This window comes from Heptranchias perlo, chromosome 25 (genome assembly GCF_035084215.1).
Source record: "Heptranchias perlo isolate sHepPer1 chromosome 25, sHepPer1.hap1, whole genome shotgun sequence".
Lineage (NCBI taxonomy): Eukaryota > Metazoa > Chordata > Chondrichthyes > Hexanchiformes > Hexanchidae > Heptranchias > Heptranchias perlo.
In genome coordinates this window covers 45,846,115-45,862,938 of record NC_090349.1, presented here as the reverse complement: position 1 = coordinate 45,862,938, position 16,824 = coordinate 45,846,115, and the positions used below count along the sequence as shown (strand labels likewise).

Below are 16,824 nucleotides of genomic sequence, written 5' to 3'. Positions count from 1 at the left end.
GTTCACCACTACTCTCTGTTTCCTGTCACTTAGCCAATTTTGTATCCATGCTGCCACTGCCCCCTTTATTCCATGGGCTTCAATCTTGATGACAAGCCTGCCATGCGGCACTTTATCAAACGCCTTTTGAAAGTCCATATACACCACATCAACTGCATTGCCCTCATCGACCCTCTCTGTTACCTCATCAAAAAAACTCTTTCAAGTCAGTTAAACATGATTTGCCTTTAACAAATTTGTGCTGGCTTTCCCTAATCAATCCACACTTGTCCAAGTGACTATTAATTCGTTCCCGGATTATCGTTTCTAAAAGTTTCCCCACCACCGAGGTTAAACTGACTGGCCTGTGGTTGCTGGGTTTATCCTTGCACCCTTTTTTGAACAAGGGTGTAACATTTGCAATTCTCCAGTCCTCTGGCACCACCCCGTATCTAAGGATGTTTGGAAGATTATGGTCAGTCCCTCCGCAATTTCCACCCTTACTTCCCTCAGCAACCTAGGATGCATCCTATCCAGACCAGGTGGTTCTGGTATCATCCTTGTGAATCTTTTTTGCACCTTCTCCAATGCCTTTATATTCTTTCTATAATATGGAGACCAGAACTGTGAACAATACTCCAAGTGTGGTCTAACCAAGGTTCTAAAGAAGTTCAAAATAATTTCTCTGCTTTTCAATTCTATCCCTCTAGAAATGAACCCCAGTGTTTGGTTTGCCTTTTTTATGCCTTATGAACCTGCGTCGCTACTTTCAGTGATTTGTGTATCTGTTCCCCCAGATCCCTCTGCTCCTCTACCCCATTTAGACTCTTATTATCCAAGCAGTTTGTTGTCTCCTTATTCTTCCTACCAAAATGTACCACCTCACACTGATCTATATGAAATTCATTTGCCACTGAATATTGGCAGGAGGATTGGCAACCAGAGGCACAGATTTAAGATAATTGGCAGAAGAATTAGGAGGGAGATGAGATTTTTTTTTAACGCAGCGAGTTGTTCTGATCTGGAATGCGCTGCCTGAAAGGGCGGTGGAAGCAGATTCAATAATAACTTTCAAAAGGGAATTGGATAAATACTTGAAAAGGAAAAATTTGCAGGGCTCTGGGGAAAGAGCAGAGAGAGTGGGACTAAATGGATAGCTTTTTCAAAGAGCCGGCACAGACATGATGGGCTGAATGGCCTCCTTCTGTGCTGAATGATTAAATCCAATAAGGAATTCAGGAGAAACTTGTTTACCCAGAGAGTGGTTGGAATGGAACTCGCTACCACAAGGAGTAGTTGAGGCGAATAGCATGGATGCATTTAAGGGGAAGCTAGATAAACACATGAGGGAGAAAGGAATAGAAGGATATGCTGATAGGGTGAGATGAAGAGGGGAGGGAGGAGGCTCGTGTGGAGTTTAACCACCGACATGGACCTGATGGGCCGAATGGCCTGTTTCTGTGCTGTAAATTCTCTGTGATGATTCTATGTACAGGGACATTGCCCTTCCCGCTTCCTGACATCGTTATTTAGGGGTTCAACTTACCGATCGAGGGCACGGTCATGACCCTTCCCCTCTGTACAGCACTGCCATGTGACGACCTTCGACCCGAATGATCCATTCTGTCTGATGAGCGACCAGAGCCCGATGGGTTGCCTAAAATCTGGAGAGAAAAATCCAGACAGAGCGAGGTAAATCGTCACTACGGAAACATGCTCAGTTTTCATTCTACAGCAAAGAAACTTAAAGAAACAAAAGAAACAGGTCTACTTGGGTAAATTCTAGTCTACAGAAAAGCAACCGGTCAAATCAACAACAGCGGCAATGGGCAAAAATAAACCCAGTGCAGAGTCGAGCTGTTTGCAAGCGAATGGAAATATCGACATTGATGTTTTGACTGTGTGCTGACCAAGCCAAGCAGAGCAGAAATAAATCATGAGAAGTACTGAAAAAAAAGGAAATAAATAAGCAGAGAAAAAAGAAAAAAGTCTAGGAAAGATGAACGAGTCTGATTGGCAAGCAGATGGGAGGAGGGATTTTTTATTCCACACACCAGTGATCTTTCCTTGTCCCTGTGGACACAAATTTCAACTGCATTTGGCACACTAGTGTTACTGGTTTTTAATTTAGTTGTCCCGGCAACCTGCTTCTGTTCACTTGAGAGAATGTCCCTTCCATTATTGTTCTCTGTGACAATCTTCTCAGCTCTGTATTCTGGTTTGTCCCTACTTGCAACATCTGAGACTGACACGGACCTCCCGCTCGTAGTATCCTCACTGAAGAAATCCTCTTCGACGCTAACCTGCCTTTGTAAAGGTCTTTTGCGTCCCGCTGACTGCACGGGGCCACATCTGTTCGGGCAGCCAGTGGTTCCTGAACCATTGTCCTGTCCTGTAGTCGAAAGGCTCAGAATTACACAGCTCTGTCTGTTACTCAAAGATCGTGCGACCTCTTCCCCACTTCCACAGTCTAATCCGCTGCCTGGGCTCAGTGTGGCCTCTCTACTTAGTCTGCTAACCCCATCTTCCCACAAGTAATCATCCATACTGGGAGCAGCCTTTGAGGATCTGCTCTGTCCCCAAGCGTGTCTCTTTGATGTTATGGGGAATGATTGCTGTCTGTTGTCTTGGATGTAGGGTTTGCACGTCCTATTACTCTGCAATCCTTTCTCCATTTTTGATTGCACCTCTACCTTTTCTCTACCAGCCGAGTTTGAGTTTCCTTCTACTGTTATTGACGGCTCTGCTCCTGCATTTCCTCCATCTTCCTCCACTAGCTCAGGAATACTGAAAAGTTTTTTACAGTGACGTTTCTGTGATGAAATCTCAAGATGCTCCTCCTGAGCTTCTTCAACACTTTTATTCTGAGGGGAGATCTACAATTGGTTTGTTAAACAAGACAATAGACAGTGTGGTAAAACAATAAAATGGGGAAAAGAAAATAAAGACAGAATTAGTTTCTAGAGCCAATGGGAAACGGAAAGCATGCAGTCCATCCCATGTGGGTGATGCCATGCATCTTAATGGGGAATCTGTAAAAATAAGATCATGATACAGAAGTTATTTGAAGTATTAAACACGGAGGGTCTAAAGCTTGATACGAACACAAGGGTCTGGCTGCTCCGTGATTTATCCAATGAGGCAGGCAAAACCAATACAGCATTAGCATAACGCAAGCAAAACTGCAAACATATAGAACTAATGTGCACCCCTGAACTCGGCTGAACAAGCACTGAAACGGAAAGTATCTGCCCAATTGCCCCATGGCTCTAAGACCTTGTGTGCAACGTTAGTCAGAAACATTCATGTCTTTTTAACTGTCATGTAGAACTGGAGCATTTGGAAAAGGCCATGAAGAGGAGCAGGAAAAATTAAATCTGAAACACGAGGAACAAATGGTTTGACGGGTTTCAGACGAAGATAATTACAGTGGTGCACCATTGAGGTCATTCATTTAGACAATATCCAGATATGCAGATCAAAAAGAAAACAGCCAGATGTGCATGCTGAAGACATCCAGATGTGCTTGCAAATTGAAAACCATGGGAGAAAAAGACGGTGGGGTAGATTTTATGCTTTAGTGCTTCCAGTGTAGTGCTTTGCACAATGGGAAGTGCACACTGGGAATTGGGTTCGAATTTCCAATCTGCATTCCCATCGCGTGTAGCTCCCCGCCAGGATTGCTAAGTTGTAAAACCCGCCCCTCGGGCAAATGTATCTTGTGTGTGTGTGGAAAGTAAATATTTACAGGGCTATGGGGAAAGAGCAGGAGGGGAGTGGGACTATATGGGAGAGCTCTTTCAAAGAGCCGGCACAGACACGATGGGTCGAATAGCCTCCTCTGTGCTGTAAGATTCTATGATTCAATGGGAGTTGAGGGTATTCAGGCACCACAATAAAATAGGGGGTAGAAAATAAAGACAGAATTAGTTTCTAGAGTGGGACGTGGGAAGGTGTTGTTTATACCAAAATGTGCATTGTCTAAATGATTACAGCTCATTCGTTAAAACAACTGGTTTAAATAACAAAATAACACCGATTACTTCAACAAATAGACAGATCTTGACAACAGGTCCCATCCTATGTAATGGGTTCACTGATCATCTTGGGTTTCCTAGCGATCAGTCAGCCGTGGGTTAGATTGTGATTTAAGGGTAAATTCACTTTAGGAATAGGGGGCCTGGGTTGAAGTGGTGGGAGTGGGAGAATCAGCCTTATATTCCTATCTCCAGCCCCATTCCCTTTGAGCGTAGCTCTCTGCCAGGAGGGCAGAATCAGAGGATTTACTCTTTAAATCAATAACAAAATATTATTTGATGTTTGTGTCAACTTGCAGGAGAACCTGAAGGAGAGTCAGCCCCTCACTGCAATCAGGCACTTCAGTGTTCTCTCACACAATCACAGTGACAGCAGAGTACAGGAATCCCAAGCCTGTAACTCTCCGTGGAAAGGATAAACTATCGGCTTCAGGAATGTTGCACTTCGATGCACCTGTTTGGGGCTTGGAATGGGAAACGAAGGCTTGAGTTGGGAATGCAGTTGAGTTCGGCCACACTCATTCCCAAAATATAGCCCCGTTGCTCCATTTAGAGGCAAAGAAATCAACACCAAACCTTGCCACCGAGTTCTTGCACAGCTCTGCCTCGTCCTCTTCAATGGGAGGTTTGATGGAATTGCGCTTCTGGCTAGAACTTTGTGGGCTGGACGTGTGTATTGGGATTTCAGGCAAAGAGGCCAGTGGGTGGAAAGTCCGGCAGGGTATCCTGAGTTTCCGATGCACAGTCCCAGTGCGTGAAGCTCTACGCCAGGAGAGCAAATTCATAAAATTTGCCCTTAAATTCCTGACGAATAAGTTCTTGCTCATGGCCTTTCCCAGGTGAGCCTGGTCATGGCCTTACCTGATATCTGTTTATAGGAGGGTGACTGGATGGTGATGAGGAACACTGGCTGAGCTCGGGAAATACCGTGACCAGCTTCACACCCTCATCGCCGCCTCAATTGAGATCAGTGAATGCAGCAGAGTCTACAGACCGACTCCCTGGTCAGTAATGCTCGGTACCACATTGTGTGCTGCTTTTACACAAACAACGTATAACAGTGAGCTACGCCCCATCTTGTTGGTCTGAGCAGGAATAGACTCCACAAGGATATCAAGTTGAACTACCACAGACAATCAAGACCATCTCCTAGCTGGTCTCGTCTCTGGCCGTAGTATTACATAGAATTTACAGCATAGAAACAGGCCATTTGGCCCAACTGGTCTATGCTGGTTTTTATGCTCCACAAGACCTCCCACCTTACCTCATAGGTTTATCCAGCTTCCCTTTAAATGTATCTACACTATTCGCCTCAACCACTCCTTGTGGGAGCGAGTTCCATATTCTCACCACTCTCTGGGTAAAGACGTTTCTCCTGAATTCCCTATTGGATTTATTAGTGACTATCTTATATTTATGGCCCCGAGTTCTGGTCTCCCCCACAAGTGGAAACATCTTCTCCACGTCTACCCTATCAAATCCTTTCATAATCTTAAAGACCTCTATCAGGTCACCCCTCAGCCTTCTCTTTTCGAGAGAAACGAGCCCCAGCCTATTCAGTCTTTCCTGATAGCTATAACCTCTCAGTTCTGGAATCATTCTTGTAAATTTTTTTTACACTTTCTTCAGTGCCTCGATATCCTTTTTGTAATATGGAGACCAGAACTGATCACAGTATTCTGTGTGGTCAAATCCAGGTTCTATATAAGTTTAACATAATTCTCTGCTTTTCAATTCTATCCCTCTAGAAATGAACCCCACTGCTTGATTTGCCTTTTTTATGGCCTTATGAACCTGCATCACTACTTTTAGTGATTTGTATATCTGTACCCCCAGATCCCTCTGCTCCTCTACCCCATTTAGACTCTTATTATCCGAGCAGTTTGTGGCCTCCTTATTCTTCCTACCAAAATGTACCACCTCACACTGATCTATATTGAAATTCATTTGCCCTTCTCCAACATGAGAAGGGACTGTAACTGGTCGGAGCCCTGACTGCTGAACCTTTGCAAGCTGCCTCTTCACACCCCCAACTCTACTTCGAGCTTCCAATCATCAGAGCTTGAGCTGGGGGAGAGGGACAGCTGGAAAACCCACTGCCACCAATAGTCGGACCACTTGCCGATTGGAGAACCAGTGCCACAGCAAGGTCAAGGAGGACGTTAAACCAGTGAAGGGAACCAGATTAAAACCTTACATTTACAATGTATTTCCTTAAACTCAGAAAATAAAACGTTGTTTCTGTAATTGAGGACTTTGCGATATCTAAGCAAGGAAGACAGATTTGCATTTATATAGTGCCTTTTCTCTGAAATGCCCCCAAGTGTTTCAGTACGATCGGAGTGCAGTCAGTGTTGTTAAGTATGTAGAATATGCCTTACCTTCAGTGCGTTATGTGAAGTTACACTGTGCCTTCTCCTACCCGCCTCATCGAGCTGCATTTCTGAATACAGCTCCTCTTCATCCTCCTCCATGATGTCCGATAAATCCGATCCCCGGCTGCTCTCTGTGTGGTAGTCATCGGCTTGGCCGTAGTGTTGCTGTTGACACCAAAAAGTGTAAAAGGTAAACTTGTCTCTGTGTTTCGTCACACCAGGAACGATCGTTACTTTCTTACAGGATCTGCAGTGTAGGTAAGAATATGTCACCACTGCCTGGTTTATTATATGGTAATGGTCACCCAATCACAAACACTGGAGGAACATTCTAATGAGGTAATGGTTACCCAATCACAAACACTGGAGGAACATTCTAATGAGGTAATGGTCACCCAATCACAAACACTGGAGGAACATTCTAATGAGGTAATGGTCACCCAATCACAAACACTGGAGGAACATTCTAATGAGGTAATGGTCACCCAATCACAAACACTGGAGGAACATTCTAATGAGGTAATGGTCACCCAATCACAAACACTGGAGGAACATTCTAATGAGGTAATGGTCACCCAATCACAAACACTGGAGGAACATTCTAATGAGGTAATGGTTACCCAATCACAAACACTGGTGGGATATTTTAATGCTGACCCCCGCCACAATCAACTAACTAAAGGAATATTTAACTTTTTTTGGAGACTTGGTTCCTCTCATCTCCCAATCATGATTCATCACCAAATCCAAACTGGGCTCCGTGACTGAATCTATGATGTTGTTCAAGTCAAACTAACTCTGACACAACTTGAAATGAGCTGCTGATTCCTGCTCCTCCTAAGCAGGCCCGTAGACAATTCTCACCAATGACCAATCCCTCTGTTTATTCTCCATGAACAGGCCACTTAACTGTCTGGTCTATTAGCAACTGTGTGTAAGAAGTAACATGAGAGCTTTAAGAGTCGAAGGCTTGAGTGAGTTTCTGTAGGGCTTTAGCAGAAATTGGAAGTGCCAATTAATTTCTTGTAAATGGAGTGTAGAAAATCATCTTTAGCAGAAATTCTGAAGCAAAAAGAAGAAGTGTCTGATTCCAATAAACCACATGTATGGGCAGCTTTCTGTAAGAACATTAAACGTCCCAAAACATCTACAAAGGCCATGAACATGAACACGTGCACTGGGAAGCAGGGATGTACTGAGAATAGGCACCAAAAGGCTGACCATGTGCTTCAGACAGAATCACACGAGGGACCAAAGGCCTTCTCAAAGTGCTGAGGGAGAGACACTCTTGGGAGGTATCAGAGGATTCCAATCTCCTCCCCATGGAAACTTCTCTTTATAACATCCCACAAAACGGCGATACATGGGATGAAATGGGTCCCTTCCCCGGAGAGCACATGGTCAGTCCGTCTGTTCCAACATTCACATCCCAAGCTACAGCTCGGAGAAGTGAACACGGCCCCACAGCCATCTCACCATTCGACCAGAAGACGGGGAGAGTAAAGGCAGAGAGTCAAAAACTTCAAATTCCCTAAATCAGAGAACCGAGCTCTCATTGGCTGCAGTCTAAGGATCTTGGAAAGCAAAGGGAGTGGAGGGAAAAGATAAATGATGGGGCTGCTTCCCTGGGACTGAGTGTTGTTTGTAAACACAGGATCGCGTCGCACTTGTTCCTGTTTAGGGACATAAGAACATAAGAACATAAGAAATAGGAGCAGGAGTAGGCCAATCGGCCCCTCGAGCCTGCTCCGCCATTCAATAAGATCATGGCTGATGTGGTCCTAACCTCAAATCTAAAATCATGTCCAATTTCCTGCCCGCTCCCCGTAACCCCTAATTCCCTTTACTTCTAGGAAACTGTCGATTTCTGTTTTAAATTTATTTAATGATGTAGCTTCCACAGCTTCCTGGGGCAGCAAATTCCACAGACCTACTACCCTCTGAGTGAAGAAGTTTCTCCTCATCTCAGTTTTGAAAGAGCAGCCTCTTTCTAATCATCACAGGAAAGGGGACGAGGGGTTAACTTCGGCTTGTCACCTGGTGTGGCCGGTGCTTGGTCTCTGCGGGCTGTACGGGTCCTGGTGGACCTCACCTTGGTGCAGCCTTTACAGTTTTGTGCTCGGGTAAATAATCACTGGGACAGAGGGAGGTCGATGGAGTGAGCAGGATTCCACGTTCCCAATAGAGCTCCTTCGATTTTCCATCCATTCACTTAAATCGGACGATAAATGTGAGGGGATTCTCTGGTGGTTATTGATGCCCAAACGCAAAAGCGGGAAATTTGCCCCAAGAGGCTGAAATCCCTGTTCCCATTAATTCCCCGAGATCCCAAGCTGCTGATACTAACGGATCTTGCTGTTTTGATTAAGGATTTATCCGCCAATCGGGTATCAGCCTTTTCCAAACCTCCTGGACCATGAAACTCAAACAAGACAAATCAGCGAGTGAGAAATGTTTTTTTTTATTCGTTCATGGGATGTGGGCGTCGCTGGCGAGGCCGGCATTTATTGCCCATCCCTAATTGCCCTTGAGAAGGTGGTGGTGAGCCGCCTTCTTGAACCGCTGCAGTCCGTGTGGTGACGGTTCTCCCACAGTGCTGTTAGGAAGGGAGTTCCAGGATTTTGATGCAGTGACGATGAAGGAACGGTGATATATTTCCAAGCCGGGATGGTGTGTGACTTGGAGGGGAACGTGCAGGTGGTGTTGTTCCCATGTGCCTGCTGCCCTTGTCCTTCTAGGTGGTAGAGGTCGTGGGTTTGGGAGGTGCTGTCGAAGAAGCCTTGGCGAGTTGCTGCAGTGCATCCTGTGGATGGTACACACTGTAGCCACAGTGCGCCGGTGGTGAAGGGAGTGAATGTTTAGGGTGGTGGATGGGGTGCCAATCAAGCGGGCTGCTTTGTCCTGGATGGTGTTGAGCTTCTTGAGTGTTGTTGGAGCTGCACTCATCCATGCAAGTGGAGAGTATTCCATCACACTCCTGACTTGTGCCTTGTAGATGGTGGAAAGGCTCTGGGGAGTCAGGAGGTGAGTCACTCGCCACAGAATACCCAGCCTCTGACCTGCTCTTGTAGCCACAGTATTTATATGGCTGGTCCAGTTAAGTTTCTGGTCAATGGTGATGCCCAGGATGTTGATGGTGGGGGATTCGGCAATGGTAATGCCGTTGAATGTCAAGGGGAGGTGGTTAGACTCTCTCTTGTTGGAGATGGTCATTGCCTGGCACTTGTCTGGTGCGAATGTTACTTGCCACTTATCAGCCCAAGCCTGGATGTTGTCCAGGTCTTGCTGCATGCGGGCTCGGACTGCTTCATTATCTGAGGGGTTGCGAATGGAACTGAACACTGTGCAATCATCAGCGAACATCCCCATTTCTGACCTTATGATGGAGGGAAGGTCATTGATGAAGCAGCTGAAGATGGTTGGGCCTAGGACACTGTCCTGAGGAACTCCTGCAGCAATGTCCTGGGGCTGAGATGATTGGCCTCCAACAACCACGACCATCTTCCTTTGTGCTAGGTATGACTCCAGCCACTGGAGAGTTTTCCCCCTGATTTCCATTGACTTCAATGTTACTCGGGCTCCTTGGTGCCACACTCTGTCAAATGCTGCCTTGATGTCAAGGGCAGTCACTCTCACCTCACCTCTGGAATTCAGCTCTTTTGTCCATGTTTGGACCAAGGCTGTAATGAGGTCTGGAGCCGAGTGGTCCTGGCGGAACCCAAACTGAGCATGAGCATCGGTAAGCAGGTTATTGGTGAGTAAGTGCCGCTTGATAGCACTGTCAACGACACCTTCCATCACTTTGCTGATGATTGAGAGTAGACTGATGGGGCGGTAATTGGCCGGATTGGATTTGTCCTGCTTTTTGTGGACAGGACATACCTGGGCAATTTTCCACATTGTCGATGCCAGAAAACGTAAACACAAACAGGACTGAACTGTCTGAGCCTCAAGGGCCAGATTACCGTACGTGAGCTCCGCAGATTTAGGTTACGGTGCACATGTGGCTAAGTATCTGAGCCGGCATGGAGCAGATCAAATGGTGCAGTGATGGCCGAGGACTTGAAGCAACAACAACTTGCATTTATATAGTGCCTTTAACGTAGTAAAAACGTCCCAGGAGCGATTATCAAACAAAAATTGACACCGAGCCACATAAGGAGATATTAGGACAGGAAAGAGTTCGATTTTAAGAAGCAGTGAGCTGTCTCCTGCTCACTCACAAACCTTGGACAAACTTCCAAATCATTTCCATTTTAACTGGTTCAATGTTTTTTGTTCGACTTTGATTTAATTCTAAAGCTGCTTACAAGTTGCTTATTAAATCCAACACTTCCTAACACCAAATAAAGACTGGGAGTCAACCAAACAGAATCCTAATTACATAAAATCTACAGTCTTACTTTAACTCTGAGGTCTTCCATTGACAAAAGAAAAAGATTTGAAATCTTTAAATGACAAACAGAAAATGCAGCGATTATTCCTGAATTCCCACCTGTCTCCCGAGCTCCGAACCCCTCAGGAAATCATCTACTGACACACCGGGTCGTTTGATGCTTTGGGCATCGTAAATATCTTCTTCATCATCAGAGTTTTCCTGGTGCAACGAGCTGCTCCTCTCGCTAAATATACTTCTTTTCTCAGCCTGAAAATGATGATCGTTAGTTAGTGATGGATATACAGGACCGAGTATTAATCCAGCAAGACATGCAGACATTATCTGATTCAAAGCAAAGATTGAGGGAACACGATAATTCAGTAAGAATTTGCGAGAGGTAACAGAATTGGGACTCCTACTTAGCAGAAAATGCAAACAGAAAGATTTAATGGTCTCACGTACAATCACAAACTACAATATAACTCAGAGTTACCTGTTATTCCTCAGCAATGAAAGATTAATCAAACATCTGTCAGTCGTATGTTGCATTTAAAACTAGTACAGTTTTTTAAAAATCCATTCTCGGGGATGTGGGCGTCGCTGGCGAGGCCGGCATTTATTGCCCATCCCTAGTTGCCCTGAGAAGGTGATGGTGAGCCGCCTTCTTGAACCGCTGGTCACGGTTTGATACAACTGAGGGGCTCGCTGGGCCACTTCAGAGGGCAATTAAGAGTCAACCACATTGGCGTGGGACTGGAGTCACATATAGGCCCAGACTGGGTAAGGACGTCAGGCTTCCTTCCCTGAAGGGCATTTGGGAACCAGTTGGGGTTTTACGACAATCCGACAGTTTCACGGTCACTTTTGCCGATGCCAGTCTTTTTATTTCCAGATTTTTAAAAACTGAATCCAAATTCTCAATCTGCCCTTGGGGGGATTTGCTTCTCTATAACACACGGCTTCACAAATCTCTGACAGACCAGGGAAGGGTCAATTCTGCATCAGGAATGATCGCATTGTGTTAATTCATGAAGCTAAACAAGAGCTTCGGGCTAATCTCAATAAAAAGAACTCCGTTAGGGAGCTGAGTCACTGGTAAGGACAGCAGATCAAGGCAGAAGCTAAGGGACTCGGAGCATATCACTCGGAGAAACCGAAACATGGGAACAGGAGGAGGCCATTCAGCAACTCGAGCCACTCAATTAGATCAGGGCTGATCTGTACCTCAACTCCATCTACCCGCCTTTGCTCCACGTCCCTCGATACCCAACAAAAATCTATCGATCTCAGTCTTGAGAGCGCCAATAATCCCCCAGCATCCACAGCCTTTTGGGAGGGAGAGAGTTCCAGATTTCCACTCCCCTTTCCGTGAAAAAGTGCTTCCTGATTTCACTCCTGAACGGCCTCCTCCTGTTCCTGATGTTCCTTTGCTCCTCCCCTCAGACCCTCGCAGTAATCCCGAGTTCGGGGGGATTCGAATTCACGCAAATGAGCAGTGATATTGGTGCAATGTTTAATTTATGCTCCCACACACAGCCCGATTACCGGTGGGAATGTGATTGGCCCCCGTCACGAAGCGAGAGAAAATCCCATAAAAATGTGTGAGTGTTAAAAGCGAGACAGTGCCGCGGAATTGGTGACGGAGCTGGAGAGAAAGAGAAAGAATTTACCCTGTTGCTCTCTGCGACCCGTTGAGCTGCTTCTCGCGCGATGGCTTTAGCGACGGTGTTTGGGATAGGTGCTCCCTGGGGCTGTGGGAGAATTCTCTGGGGAGACGGGGATCTCCCGTCCCCCCTCCTGTTGTTGGAGGGCCCGTGGTAGTTGGGCAAAGTGGGCTCCAAAGAACGTCCATGGAGAGGAGATGGTGAATGTGTTTGCTCCCATGGCTCATCCCTTCTCAGAGTCGGGCCCATTGGTTGGTCTTTGGTATCGGGAGATCTGGCACTTGCTGATGGCTTGGTTCTGGGAGCAGCCCAGGGTCGAGGAGTTGGAGGCACCAGTAGGTGAGTTGGAATGGCTGCAGCCGAAGAGTCCTCAGACTCCCCTTGGGCAGATACTGTCCTTACGATTATCTCTCTGGTTTCCAGATTTTGTATCCTTAAGTAGTCCACAGTCACACCATCTGCTGTAGCGAGCATCACTTCTGCAACCTACAGATTACAACAAAACACTATTTATACAGTGCCTTTAACATCGGAAAACGGCCCAAGGAGCGACACAGGAGGGTAATTAGACAAAAACCGACACCGAGACACATAAGGACATGTTAGAAATAAAAAGAGAAAATGCTGGAAATACTCAGCGAGTGAGGCAGCGTCTGTGGAGAGAGGAACAGAGTTAACGGTTCAGGTCGATGACCTTTCATCTGGGGGTTGAAGAGGAATTTTCCAGAGTTTTTTTCCCTTATTGGCTGTGAGATTTTATTCTGTTTTTTTGCCCCTCCATAATAGGAGTCTGTCTCAGAACTACAAGTGGTCACCCAGTGAGGGAAGGTCAGCGTGTACCTTGGAAGGGGTAAACTGTCTGGGCCGGATACCGTCCGGGTCTGATACCGTCTGGGGCCGATACTGTCTGGGTCCGATACCGTCTGGGTCTGATACTGTCTGGGGCCGGATACCGTCTGGGTCTGATACTGTCTGGGGCCGATACCGTCTGGGTCTGATACTGTCTGGGGCCGATACCGTCTGGGTCTGATACTGTCTGGGTCTGATACTGTCTGGGGCCGATACCGTCTGGGTCTGATACCGTCTGGGTCTGATGCTGTCTGGGTCCGATACCGTCCGATACCGTCTGGGGCCGATACCGTCTGGGGCCGATACCGTCTGGGGCCGATACCGTCTGGGTCTGATGCTGTCTGGGTCCGGTACCGTCTGAGGCCGATACTGTCTGGGTCTGATGCTGTCTGGGGCCGATACCGTCTGGGGCCGATACCGTCTGGGGCCGATACCGTCTGGGGCTGATACTGTCTGGGTCTGATACTGTCTGGGGCCGATATTTTAGCCTCATTCTTTTCTTTTAAAACTTGCCATCAGAAGTTTTCAAATTTTCTCACCCAAACCCGACGCTGACTGGTTGCTGTGATTATTTACCTTTTGGCCTTTAGCGCACACGGTGTAGCCCGTGACTCTCGCTCCATTCGACGTTCCCGATGAGCTGAGCAGTGGCGGTTTCCAGCTGACCTGAATTGTTCCCGGTGTTGATCCGACCTTGACTATAACATCCTGAGGAGGTGCTGGTGGACCTGGGACACACAAGGACACTGGTCACCCGCACAGCAACTCAAATTCCCCCCCTTCAATTCAGGACAATCGGGCTCTAACCCCAGCTTCACTGTCAGGGAAATGCTCTTGCATCTTCTCACCCTTCCCTGTGAGGCTGAGTAACAGTCTGACAGGTCCTGACGTCTACACTCCTACCATGGCCGTAACCATCAGTATACCAGCGAATGGCGGGGGGAGGGGGGTCAGTCCTATCCCGGAGGGTTTTATGAGCTCCCACGACCCACACAATGAGGGGGGGCCACCCACACCCACTGGACACAAGGATCCCGCTGGATCTCAACCCAGAATTCAGGTCCGGAGCTCCGGTCTCCGCTCGGTGGGACCGTCTGGAACTCGGGTCTCCACTTGTGTGGGGGGAGTGGGGGGAAGGAGTGGGGGAGGTGTGGAGGGAGGAGTGGGGGAGGTGTGGAGGGAGGAGTGGGGGAGGTGTGGGGGGAGAGTGGGGAGGTGGGGGGGAGGTGGGGGGAGGAAGTGTGGGGGGAGGAGTGGGGGAGGTGTGGGGGGAGAGTGGGGAGGTGGGGGGGAGGAGTGGGGGAGGTGTGGGGGGAGAGTGGGGAGGTGGGGGGGAGGAGTGGGGGAGGTGTGGGGGGAGTGAGGGGGAGGAAGTGGGGGGGGGAGAGTGGGAGAGGTGTGGGGGGAGGAGTGGGGGAGGTGTGGGGGGAGAGTGGGGAGGTGCAGGGGGAGGAGTGGGGGAGGAGTGAGGAGGTGTGGGGGGAGTGGGGGAGGTGGGGGGAGGAGTGGGGGAGGAGAGTGGGGGGAGAGTGGGGGGGAGAGTGGGGGGGAGAGTGGGGGGGAGAGTGGGGGAGGTGGGGGGAGGTGCTGGGAGTGGGGGTGGAATCCCCTATCGGGTGGCCCGCACCCCTGGGGTCTACCCACCTTTCTCTGCCACATTCCTGGGCCACGGGAGCCTTCTCCTCTACGCTGGATTTTCCGTGTTTCCCTCCCCCTCTGCTATTCTGCTGTGGCCATTTACACCTCCTCTGGATGCATCTTTTGTTTACTTTATTTGTTCCATTACCACCCCACTTTGTCTTGCACCACCATCACTTTTGTGATTTAATCACTTCTGCCCTAACCCTATCACAGACCTTTCCCTTTGCTCTTTCCTTCGTCCCTTCCCTGGCTCTGTACTTAGATAAAAACTGTTTTAATCTCTAACATCTTCCATTTCCGATGAAAGGTCAGCGACCTGAAACATTAACTCTGTTTCTCTTTCCAAAGATATTGCCTGATCTGCTGAGTGTTTTCCAGCATCTTCTGTTTATATTTTATGATTTTATGATCAGCACAGAAAAAACTGCAGTAGCAAATTCTGCTGGGATACCCTACAGGCACGTAGCTGCGATACAGTCCGTCCGCAGGCACGTAGCTGCGATACAGTCCGTCCGCAGGCACGTTGCTGCGATACGGTCCGTCCGCAGGCACGTAGCTGCGATACAGTCCGTCCGCAGGCACGTAGCTGCGATACAGTTCGTCCGCAGGCACGTAGCTGCGATACAGTCCGTCCGCAGGCACGTAGCTGCGATACAGTTCGTCCGCAGGCACGTAGCTGCGATACAGTCCGTCCGCAGGCACGTATCTGCGATACAGTTCGTCCACAGGCACGTAGCTGCGATACAGTCCGTCTGCAGGCACGTAGCTGCGATACAGTCCGTCCACAGGCACGTAGCTGCGATACAGTCCGTCTGCAGGCACGTAACTGCGATACAGTGATGGGAATAAGGCATTGGTATTTTTAACCAATTAGACTCAAAATCACTCCCCTGGAGTTTTCTACGGTCACCTGACGTAACTCTAAGGGGCGACCAAACCCCCCCACCCCCCCAGCTCCCCCCCCCCACACAGATGGGGGACGCTGGGCTACTGCCACGTTTTGTGGGGGCTCCGCTAGTCTCCTGCCGGACAACTGGGACAACCCCTGCGGAAATCCAGGGCCTCAGCCTTTGTTACAGTGAGAGACGGGGACGATACATTCGGAGGTGTCGGTATTTTAAAGCGTGTCATTTGTAAAGAAGGATCGTCACATTTTTGTAGGTTCTGATCGACAAGACAGACGTGGAAAAATAAGGAGTTTCCTCAGAGACGTGCCCACACTGACGTCATAACTTTCGTCGGAAGTGCGTCGTAAACCCTGTTACGTGGACAGATTGGGAACACATAAGAACATAGGAACAGGAGGAGGCCATTCAGCCCCTCGAGACTGTTCTGCCATTCAAATAGATCATGGCTGATCTGTATCCTAACTCCATTTACCCACCTTGGTGCCGTAACCCTTAATCCCCTTACCCAACAAAAATCGATCAATCTCAGTCTTGAAAGCTCCAATTGACCCCCGGCCTCAACAGCTTTTTGGGGGAGAGAGTTCCAGATTCCCACTCCCCTTTGTGTGAAGAAGTGCTTCCTGACATCACCCCTGAACGGCCTGGCTCTAATTTTAAGGTTATTCCCCCTTGTTCTGGACTCCCCCCACCAGAGGAAATAGTTTCTCTCTCTCTACCCTATCGAATCCTTTAATCATCAACACCTCAATTAGATCACCCCTTAATCTTCTATCCTCAAGATCCAAGGAGATTCTGAGCCAGTGTCTCTGTTTAAAGAATTCATTTCCAAAGTTTACACCTTTGTTTTATTTCAAATCAGTTGCTTTCGTCATTAGGATTTGAATTGGAAATTGCTGTTTCAGGCAGGCAGTGTGAACTAGGCCCAATCCCAGGCAGCGTGTTTAACCAACAACAGCAACTTGCATTTAAATAGCGCCTTTAACGTAGTAAAAG

General features: G+C 47.9%; 1 protein-coding gene across 2 annotated transcripts in view; it reads right to left on the bottom strand.

Annotated features, from left to right (window-relative positions):
- rimbp2b (RIMS binding protein 2b) overlaps positions 1 to 16,824 on the bottom strand; it is a 275,923-nt gene that overhangs the window by 16,703 nt on the left and 242,396 nt on the right. The window contains exons 13-17 of one of the 2 annotated variants that reach the window (XM_068006203.1): positions 13,859 to 14,010; positions 12,440 to 12,919; positions 10,887 to 11,036; positions 6,398 to 6,556; positions 1,526 to 1,643 (exon numbers count right to left, since the gene is read on the bottom strand). In XM_068006203.1, the coding sequence (XP_067862304.1) occupies positions 1,526 to 1,643; positions 6,398 to 6,556; positions 10,887 to 11,036; positions 12,440 to 12,919; positions 13,859 to 14,010 (1,059 nt within the window). The other variant, XM_068006202.1, reaches the window with a different exon arrangement.